Source organism: Diadema antillarum, unplaced genomic scaffold, assembly GCF_040938485.1.
Source record: "Diadema antillarum isolate AM-2024a unplaced genomic scaffold, OU_Dant_1.0 seq00000383_RagTag, whole genome shotgun sequence".
In the NCBI taxonomy this organism is placed as follows: domain Eukaryota; kingdom Metazoa; phylum Echinodermata; class Echinoidea; order Diadematoida; family Diadematidae; genus Diadema; species Diadema antillarum.
The window spans coordinates 256,809-268,309 of NW_027271381.1; the positions used below are offsets into that span (position 1 = coordinate 256,809).

The 11,501-nt window shown below is 39.2% G+C and overlaps 1 protein-coding gene across 1 annotated transcript; it reads right to left on the minus strand.

The window, feature by feature from the left end:
* Nucleotides 1–1,587: 1,587 nt before the first annotated feature.
* LOC139731722 (5-hydroxytryptamine receptor 1D-like) lies at nt 1,588–2,988 on the minus strand. Its single transcript, XM_071642601.1, has one exon. The coding sequence runs from the start codon at nt 2,986–2,988 to the stop codon at nt 1,588–1,590; it is 1,401 nt and encodes a 466-aa protein (XP_071498702.1).
* Between the last annotated feature and the right edge of the window lie 8,513 nt (nt 2,989–11,501).

Consider the following 11,501-nt stretch of genomic DNA (forward strand, 5'->3'; position numbering starts at 1 on the left):
CTGTCAAAGACATGAAACTCAGTGAAGTCAGAAATAAACGTAATGAATAACTTGGCAAGTGAAAAATATGTATCTCTTTCATTTTGATTTTTCTTTGAAATTGCTGTATAGAATACCAAGATGATTGTGATAGTTGATCTGTTACTAAATCAGCATTCATGTACTGACTTTCAAATGAAGTACATGTATTTATGTTGCACATGAAACTTCATCGCCTACACTTTTGTAGAAACATCTGTCAAGCAAACATTTTTGTTTTGTCGTAAAAATTGTAAGTATTCATATCTCTTGAAGTGATCCATGAGCCATTGATCCTGCACAAAAAGTCAAAGTAAAACCTAAGCAAAATATACATGTATGAACAATGGATCTTAACCCTGTTGTATTACAACAGGAGATGCTCTTTCACTTTCAATTTAAACAAATCCAGGATGGACTGAATTGAATAACAGTCTCTCTCCCTTACCTCCTCAAAATTTCATTACTTATGTCCTCAGAGTTGTTGGACAAATACATTTCTTAAGCTGCAATTTCCCTCCCATCCTTCTTTTCCTTTTTCTGATGTCATTTCCCTCTGGAATTGGTGAAATTTACCCAAGAGGACGATTCTGTAACCATGAGTGGTTCTGTGATTGACGTAAATGGTCAATTCATTTCCCTGTTGGACCCCATTCAGAGGTCATCACATTGATATTTGCACTCTTCCTGTCTCCAGCCATCCATGTGTGTGATAAAATTGGTCATTGGTCAACTGTGGTCACTAGCATACATGATAGATGCATGTATGCAAGTGAAAAGTGTGGTTATGTATAGACTGACAGAATGCCGTCAAGAGATTTGGCAGTTGATATACTTGTAAAGATCATTCTCAAAATGCACCTCCCAGTGGCATCTGATACCCATCAGAAAAATAATGATAATAATAAAAAAATATATGGGTAGGAAGATTTGAGACCAGTAAATGTCCTGAAGCGGATTTGATGAATGAATGAATGAATGAAAGAATGAATGAATGAATGAATGAATGAATGAATGAATGAATGAATGAATGAATGAATGAATGAATGAGTGAATGAATGTATTAATATTATGTGCGTGTGAAATTGGTATTTTGTGTGTGTGCTTGTGTGTGTGTATATCTGTGTGTCTGTTTGTATTAACAAAGAAAGAAAGGAAGGAATTTGTGATGATGAGGAATGAGGTAAGATACTGTATCAAAAATGGCTTTGAAAAAATTCTAAGAATGCAGTTGTAACAGAGTATATCTTATTTTGCCTAAAACAAATTTGTTTTGTTATTTTATGCTGCTGCTACTAAGTTACAATCAATTAATGATTGACAAGACCACAACATTCAGTATCTTTATACTTTCCCAGGACTAGTCTATTTGTGGGAAAGTTCATGATAAGAAATGTCAAATGTAACAGGTACATATGTATGTGTTTCACATGGTATATGATTGTGTAAGAACCTATATATATAATCACTTTATATGTACAGACATATGACAAAATCAGTGTACAATGTTTCATGAAGTTACACTCTGGGAAGATTGCGTAGAATAGGGACAAGGTCACCCTTAGTCTTTCACTTCTTGATAGTCTTTTCCTTGCAATGCAGGAGTTTCTTGAATGCTCGCTGGAAGTCCTGGTTGAATTTGGTGTAGATGATTGGGTTGAGCATTGAGTTAAAGTAGCCCAGCCAGAGGAAGAGACTGTCCCACACCCGGGGTACGTAGCAGGACTCGTTGCAGAGTGGCAGAATGAGGGCCCTCAGGAAGAAAGGTAGCCAGCAGATGAGGAAAGCCCCCGTGACAATCCCCAGGGTTTTGGTGGCACGTTGCTCCCTGGCTGTAGCCATGGCTCGTCGCTTCCTCTCCCGCTCCTGGAACTGGGGCGGCAGCGGGCTGTGGCTTGGGGTCAGGCTCTTGGGTAGGAGGGCCTGCGTCTGTGGCGTATTCGCATTGATCTCCCTTAGAGACAGTGAGACCGAGACGTGCGCTGCGCCATTTTGGCCCGGCACAGACAACGACGTCACCATGGAAAATTTTCCCTCGCTGCTCTCTTCAGACTTTTGCTGGAAGTTGGGCACAGACTTTGTCTTTCCACTGCTGGACAGAGTTCTCTGTACCTCAAGGGAAGAACCATTTTGTGATTCAAACGATGGATCACCATTCAGCGGGTGGCTTGACTGCATGGCGTGCGTTTCTGAGTATCTTTCTAGGGGTGGAGGTTCCAGATGAGCTGTCCCCACGGGTGAGTGGAAAGCCTTGCCGCGAATTCTCTTCCGTGCCTCGCAGAATATTCTAGCGTACACAATCATCATGATGGTCATGGGGATGAAGAAGGCTCCGAAGGTGGAGAATATGGTGTAGATCTTGTGCTGGCTTATTTGACACATTGTGGGATCGATTTCCTGCTTACCCTGCCAGCCGAAGAGCGGTGATATGGAGATGATACTGGCCAGTAACCACACAATGGCAATCATGATGAGCATGATACGAGGTTTCCTGTACTTGGGGTATATGACAGGCTTGGTGATGGCCCAAAAACGGTCCAGCGATATCATACAGAGATTGAGGATGCTGGCCGTACAGCAGAGAACATCCAGAGATATCCAGAAGTCGCAGAGAATCGGTCCAAAGATCCATACCACCACTACCTCCTTGGACAAGCTCAAAGGCATTACCAGGATTCCCACCATCAGGTCTGCGACAGCGAGGGAAGCAATGAGATAGTTCTGGGGTGTCTGAAGCGGACGGTGCTGGCGTATCGCCGTCAGAATCAACATGTTGCCAAAGATGGTCGCGACAATTATGAGGCTCAGGACAGCAATGAGGAAAATTGTTCCAGCATGAACCGTGATCTCCTTACTGGTGGTTGCATTCTCCCCTGCACCTTCTGTATCACCAGGGATGAAAACATCCAAGATGGTGATCCTTTGCACTGTAGAATAAAACACTGGGTTCACTGTAGTTAGGTCCTCCATGGTTGCACGTAATTTTGACAATATTACACACCCTCTCAAACCTCATGCAGATTATTACAGATATCAGCGTTAAATTCTCTCCGTTGCTCACAGGAAGTGATCACCCTGATTTTCTGGTGTGGCCAATGTACTGTTCAGAGTGCTTGTGAGTCTAGCAAGATGTTGCTGTGTTCCATTTATTGAGTTCCATCCAGTGGTTCAATGATTTAACACTCATTGCTTAATTGAGATAGGAAACAACAACAATGATCCGCCAATCAAGGAGTTGTAAGTTTAGTTCTCCACACGTAAGACTCGCCTCACTCTGGTATCCTCCGTCCATTGAAATGCTTCCTTGCACTTGTGAAGATTCTAACAAAAGGGAACAAAAGGAAGGGAGAAACAAAAAATCAATGGCTGCTAATGATTTCTTGCAGTTATTTTAGGCCAAACACTGGCTGTGCTCCGGCGAGCTCTTCTTGTTTGCTGTCAAGTCAAGCAAGAAAAGGGGCACTAGTGGGATATCTTGGAAGATCCCTAAGATTAGTTTTTCATCCTGGGTGATTTCACGGTATCAGACCAGGTATTGATTGCAATTTCGGAAAAAACACATCTACTAGGAAAGGCTACAGGTTAATGTACTGTGTGTGTGTGTGTGTGTGTGTGTGCATGTGGCATAGTGCAGTTTTAGATGAACTTAATGCTGCCTGTATATAGCGCATGGGGATGCCCGAAGGAAGATAGCAGAAGTTCTTCTGTCTTGCATGCAGAGGAGGGAATACTATCGCATTCACTACTCCAAGGATGCATCAGGTACTAATTAGGACAAAAGGGAATGTCTTTATCGTGTAGAGAAGTAAAAGTTTGTACGTCATTGCTAACGGCCTCCCTATTCCTGGAGGGTTTGCTTGGCGACTTCCTTGGGATTCTTAGGGGTTGAGCTATTTTTGCCAAGGCTTCTGTTTTGCATGGGTCACTATGTGGAGGTAGTCAATGTTACTCAGTTAATGATAGCCAAGCCGTACATTAAGGAAGCCATTCGACCACATGGCAAAAGCGTGGTTTGTATTTCAGGGATTTCCTGTTTATTTACCAAAATTTTAGTCATTACTGATTGCCGTTGCCAATCTGATAACATCCAATTGCTGCTTAACTTGGTCAAACCTCTTCATTCTCAGGCGCCTTGAATTTCATTGTAATTATTTATGATGCAGAAAAAAAAAAGATTTAGAGAATGGTGTTGAATGTATGGTTATTCAAACAGAATGCACTAGCAGCTTCTTGCATATATGCAATTGTGAATTCACTGCTATCCAACACAGCATATTCATCATGCTTCATGTGCAGAATTTGATGTAATGTAATGACTGCAAGTACAGAAGGATTTCAATGAATGGAGGAAAAAAAAAACATGCACACATGTTTTCATTAAGAAGTAACAGCAATTTTGAGTGTTTTATGCAAGGTGAGAGATAGGTCTGAAGTGTGAAGACTAGAATCAATCAACATGCTGTTAATACCAACTGTGCATCCCAAAGTGCACCAGTTGTGTAATCAAAGGTGACAATTACTCATTTATATTTCTCTCCCGGCAACCTGGGGCTCACTCCCTGACCATTAGACTAAATAAACCCATGCACAACACACACAGATGGTACACATGTAGACACATAAAACACATATGCACACACAACCACTAAATAAACACACACATGCACACACACACACACACACACACACACACACACATACATTTGTACCATCTAGATTTCCATTTAGATCTTATCTAAATGCAAGAGAGATGCAGAGAGGTCAAACCGAAAGTAAGGGATTTACATTAATAGAAAGAGTGGATTGACATCAATAGGAGGACAAAGAAAGAGAAAGCCATAATATTGAATAGGTTAATGAAAAATTGTCCGCTGAGAACCAGAAGGGCGCTATTGCGTTCTAAGATTCGAGCAAAAATCAAAACCAAACAATAAATTGTCATGAAATAAAGAGTTCAGTAATCAAAGGTAGGGGAATAAGCAGTATTAACACAATTTCCAACAAAGTTGCGATAATGCCCCTCTGGTTCTCAGCCATCCAAACATTCAATACTGAGATTGATGTTGAAGGTGAGAAAGAAAGCAGATATTTTTTAAAAATATAGGAAATTGACAACAGATATTTGGCTTGAAGAGAGAGAGAGAGAGATCCGGATTGTGAAATTGCACACATTTAGAAAACAGAGAGAATAAGAAATGAGATGTATGGGGACTTAAACATGGTTTGGGCAGATAGGCAGTGAAGTCTTAGAGTTACAATGTAGTGGAGGTGCAGGACAAGAGTAAAGTTAAAATAACAACAATTGACAGAAAGTGAATTGAAAGAGTTTGGAGCAAAAAATATATATATATATATGTTCTAGAGTCGTGAATATGATAGGAGGCTATAGACAGTGTGTACATGCCAAGTAAAACACCCCCCCCCCACAAAACACGAAGAAAGGAGTTTCTCATCCAGATATTTGACGGAAAGTTAATCCTTATAGCATGCAAGCTAGTATTGCGCAAATATTCAAATTCATGAAATTCTTCTGTCGAGAGGTTTTCATGCAACTGATTGACAAATTCCCCTACATCGACGTAAATGAGCACTGAATTGATCAGTGTTTTACCAGTAGCCATGATAAAAAAAATAATAATCATGGGCATTCGTACTCAAGCAGGATTTGAACCTATGACGTGGAGATCAGGAGGTCGTAGGTTTGCCCATGATAATTATTTTTTTATCATAGCTACTACTAAAACACTGATCAATTCAGTGCTTATTTACATTGATGTAGGGCATTTGTCAATCAGTTGCATGAATTGAGAGCTATTGAGAACTTGAGTATCATTTGAGGGTAGAGTGTATAGACCTTGTGGAATTAACAACATGCTGGTTCTTAGCAAGGTACACATGAAAAGCAGTGAAATAATTGCTTGTGATAAATTTCTCTTCTTTTTACAAGTTCCTTCAGAGAGAAGATCAAAAGTAAAAGCGATAAAACGAAGCATCAGCTTTTGCTGAAATGCAATCTAACTTGGGCAAATGTTTGTAATTTATTACCATGTGAATGTCACCAAACCAATTTCCATACTCAACATCATGTCAGCATTTTTTTTTTCATAATTATACACTTGTCATTGCTCTAAAGTCTTAACATTATTTTTGTACATCAGATGATGTGATTATTACTTAATTTTTGTAAAATGTTGATGTTTTCCATGAATTCCATCTTATATGAAAAGTTATTATTAGTGGAAAGTTATTATGTCTACAACTTTGCTCAAAAATATCTGGAGAGGATTAGGTGTAGACCCATTTTATTTGGCTGAGGAAAACACAACTGACCACTTCAAAGATCATTATAACACATTTATTTTGCAGTTCACCATGTAGATATATTTTTGAGGTAAGTGTGATCCTGAAAGGAACATGGCAAATTTGACATTTTGATTGATATATTTTTATCTTACACTGATAAAAACACCTAATGAGCTGAGTGATTTTCAGGACTGCACTCATGCACCACAACACAGTGGAGCTAGAGCTTTTCACAATGCAAACCTCCAGAGAAAACTCCATAATCAGTCGTTGCGTGAACAAAACTGATAGTGACTGTTACGCAACACATCATATTGTCATGTGATGAGAATGCTGTTTTTAGCGATCCGCCGGATTGTTTGTTGGACGTAATTTGCACATGTTTTCTAAACTGGTCACAACATTTTCTTTGTCCAATTTGCCCTCAGTCATACTAATCTGGCTGTTTGACAAAGATGTTTTCATCAAAAATCAACTCTCTATTATAGTAGGATAAATTTGCTTTTGAGAAGAGACCCAAACATGAGGAAGGAAAGATTAGAGGACATGAAAAGATGGGAAATGAAAGATTGGGATTATACAGAAGCTCTGAGAAACTTCAAATTTCTGAGAGCAAGAGAAATATGAAGAATATGAGAGGTAGACAGACATAGAACATAATAATCATATTTAAAAGGAATGATAAGTGCCATGCAGAGAGAAGACTTGAGCTGATAAGGAAGAGATAAGGTCATAAATGAGGACAAAGAGATTTCTCTGAAACTTTAAAATGGCTCGTGCATCATTGGAAAATACATCAAGAGCTCACTGTGCAAAAACTAATTAACATGGCTTACATCACGTCTTCCCTGGAAATGTGCCAAGAACAGGTAGTATAGTATATCTTCTGTTTTTGTTTTTTTGTTTTTTTTTTTGTTTTTTGTACCTCCAAACTTGTTTTTTGCCTTGAGAAGGGTGTTTTTTGTGTTTTGTTTTGTTTTTTTGAAAAATATTTTTCCTGTTGAATTGTCCTTGGCTCACTAATGAGATTGCATGACCCAGATTACATGTGTTTCATCCCAGTTCTGTATTAGACAAACAGCAAGAGGTCTCAAGATGAGTGTATGTATGTATACAGTGTGTGTGAATGTGCATAATGTGTGCATGCAAGTACTGTAAAAGAGAAATCTTCACAGGAGTAATCTTTTGCGTTTGATCTGGTACAATAAATTTCAAATGTTTTTCATCCCTCAGAAGTAAATAGTATGAAGTATTATTAGATTGTACATATATGACAAGCAAAAAAAAAAAGAAAAAGGAGTGTTTTTTCTTTTGCACTAGTTTCATCAAAATCAAAATTGGTGATGATTTCCATACAGCAAAAATATCCACTTTTACCATTCATATACATGTTTGCATGCACAGTGTATGTATGCTTGTGTGCATAAATCCTGCTTGTGTGCATAGTGGTACACGCTTGTGTATACATGTATGATTGCATGTATACATATGTGTAAAGTCTGTAAAAGTATGTACATGTGTGTATGTAGGTATGTTTGTATGAGTATGTGCATGTGCATTTATGTATGTAGGTATGATGTCTGTTTTTAAGGGTTATTCTGAAGAGGGTAATCTACAAGCACTGGGCGCAGATTCTGTTGCAGTAGACGTATGATCTCACACGCCTTTTCTGATTCATTCCTACTTAGTTCATTTGCCCACAAAGTGATAGTACTTTAGTATACAAGTGATGCACAGGATAGAGTGCGTTAGTGTAGGCGTAGTGCACTCGAGGGTATTTACAATTGTGAAACATGCACGAGGCGAAGCCGAGTGCATGTTGCACTACATTGTAAATACCCGAGAGTGAGCTACGCCTACACTAACGCCACGAAATAATCCTGTGCATCATTTGTTTTATAAAATGGGTCGAAAATTCGAAAACTAACATAATTTTTCAGCGTTTTTCACGTACCTTTGTGGGTCAAGACGTCCGAAGATGTTCGTCCCAAACTTTTACGCACGTCGCACTCGCGGAAGTCCCGCACATACAGTATAAGTATAATGGGGGGTTGGGTTTCCGGACACCCGCATGAAAACTTACTTATTTTACATAGAATATGCACCCTTTACCTTAAAGACTTGATATAGACTCCTCATATAGGCCTACTAGACAACATACTCTGAAAACGGCGTGAGAATTAACCTGCTAAATCGTTGGATTTGCTCTTCAAAGTGACTCCATGTACGCGTCCGGTCCCATAACGCTTGGTCTACTGTACTGTACAAAGTGTACGTATAGTACAGTATACGTACGTACGCCACGTATATGCACAAGAGAAGGGAAGACAGGCCGGCCGGCCGGCAGCCCGAACTAGAAGTTGTTTACAGGATTGACAGCGCGTACGCGTATGCATGCAATTCATCAAAGGAGCCGCCGCGCGCACAGACGATCGGCAATCTACCATAGGATTACAGGCAGTGCAGTTGTACTGAAGTAAAGGAAGGAGGTGTGTCTCATTTCAGCGCTTCCTATTGGCTACATTCTTGAACCCATTTTATAAATAGCTTTAAAGATAGTTGTGGAGTCTAGAATGTACCTACATGTATATACCTGTGGTGGTCAGAGATCTGTATGGTGTATACTGAGGTGAGGCTATACATGATTTAATGAGAGTGGTGCTGCTCTGACCTAATCTTTGCAAATACTTGCCCAAGGCTATTGTGCATTTGCAGTGCATTAGTATGGTCTAACTCTGGCCAAGCCACAAAATCATGGTAAGCTATTGGACATCCTAGGTTTGGGGGAGATTGTAAGTTTGCATCCTAATTAATTTACAAGCCTGGGTAGAGTATTAACCCTTAAAGTGCCAGTTTTCTTAGCCATACACTATCATGTTCAGGGAAATCTTCCCAAGGCCCCACCCCCATGTGTTGAGTTCAATGAACTCATTCTGGTTGAAATACCTAGTAGTCCAGCAGTCTTGAGTAAAGGTCATTGTGAAACAATGGAGATTGACGATACATGTATTAATTGAGTCCATTTTAGCGACAGTCCATGCAAGGTTTGTTAAGGATCGAGACAGTATTCCACTATTAAATGAATTGAGGAAGTCAGCAACTTAATCAACAAGTACTTTCTGTCATCTGATATGTGATGTTTACAGTCAAGATATTTTAAGATGTGATAGAATTAATCAGTGAAGAACTGCCACATATGAGTAAAGCATGATGCAGCTCTTGAGGATCTGGTACAGAAACAGGCCTCACAACCATTCTGAAATTGTAGGAAAGAATCTGAATTTTGGCAGTTCCCAGCTCTTATTTCTATAGTAATTTCCTATTTTTTGTTATTATTTTACTACATACTCCTATGGGAACTGCTTTTTTTTTTTGCTACTTTTGAGCCAAATCAACCCTATTTTTCAGTCAAAAAGGTTAGGTGTGCAGATCGAAAGCACAAAGAATGATTTTTTTTTTAATTAATGTGACAAGACTAGAAAAATGTAAACTATTAAAATGTATAATGTATGAAGAGATCTAGAAACAGGAAATACCCATGTCTGTGCACAGTCCTTACACATTTATGTCCATGCCAATTTAAATTTTAGCCTTAAAAAATCCTGAATGATGCATACATTGTAGTTTATGGCAAATCAACACATTGTAAAAGTTTTGTAATACTTACATTATGTCACAGCAGAAAGGGAACATCTGTGCTGGTTGTGTCCATTGATAGACTCGGAATGTCACAGCCGAACTTCATTTTATGCCAGATCTGAAGCAAAAACACAAAAAAAAAACCAGGATGGTGACCACAGTGGGTCTGAATCTCTGAAGAAACAGGTGAAGACAGTTGGGTCACTCGTGTCCGGAGAGATTCGTCCAGTGGCGGTAACTTTCTCTCACAACTGATATGCGCGCTCTCTTCATTTGAGAGCTGTCCACTCCACGGCCTCTGCAAATGACGTCCAGCCACTGACCATGGTCAAGCAGGGAAGAATCTGATATAGTGGTCAGTCCACAATGGCTAGTCTATTTCACCCAGGCCTTGTTTTGAACTTTTCATTTGGATGCTCCAGCAGTGAATAGTACAGTCTGACTTAATCACATTGGTTTAACAGCAGATTTGGGTGTGTGTGTGTGTGTGTGTGTGTGTGCGTGTGTGTGTGCGTGTGTCTCTGTGGTTGTTTTGTCAAACATCTTTTCCTTTGAGGTAGGGGAGCAAAGAAACTAAGATGGAATTGTTGCAGAAGAGGCGATGTAAATTCTATGCTCTGCTTGGTAGATTATGAATAATGTGATTGAGAAGCCACAGTTAGCATCAAAAGCATATGACTGATGAAATATCCAAAGGGCAGAAATTCATTGGTATCCAACAATAGCATTACCAAGAACAGAGAAAGTGGAAGAAAAGGATGGAAAAGTAGATAAACCATTTTATCTATTTGTTTCTGCATTTATTGATTTTATATTCATATATTTCTTTATCTGTCTACCTATTTCTTTGATTATTCATGAATCTATACATACATTTATGAGGTGATTTTGCTTGGGGATACAATTTGTTCATGGTAGAGTTGTGAGATTCAAGAATGTAGCAAGCTGTTCTGAAATTTGAAAATTTCTTGTTTCATGGAACACAATTTGATGGTGTTTGGTTTTGGGGGTTTTTTTTCGATTGTCCTGTCATCAAATGCTTAATCTGATGTATATTTCACTGCATTGAAAACTTGAACACTGTTTTTTTTTTTTTTAATCTTAACAAGCTTTTAAAGATAATGAAAACACAACTATTAGGTATGTTTAAAACATAGTTTGTGCCATGCAGATGGACATTCTTTGTTAAATGTGTGAGTTTCTTATCTCAGTCAACTAATTGGCACCTTGAATACACAATATGCCACTGAATACAGAGACTCCAACCCCAAGCACCTTCTGATCTGGAGATTCTCCCACCTGAAAACCCTAGAAAATGGGAGACTCCAACTTGATGTGTGCAAAGCGCGAAGTTCCTTGCGGCGGGGGTTCTAGATGCTCTTTCGTGGTATCTAAGGCTTATTTTTCGACATACGATGACACTAAGTAAGAAGTCGTTTCAAGCGGGAGAATGGGAGATTTTGCAAAAATGGGCTTTCGATGGGAGATCTCCCATTGAAAGCAGGAGAGTTAGAGTCTCTGTGAATAGAAGCTTTGGACAC

What these genes read in the sequence shown, in the direction of transcription:
- LOC139731722 (XM_071642601.1), bottom strand. Translation starts at nt 2,988, where the DNA reads ATGGAGGACCTAACTACAGTGAACCCAGTGTTTTATTCTACAGTGCAA.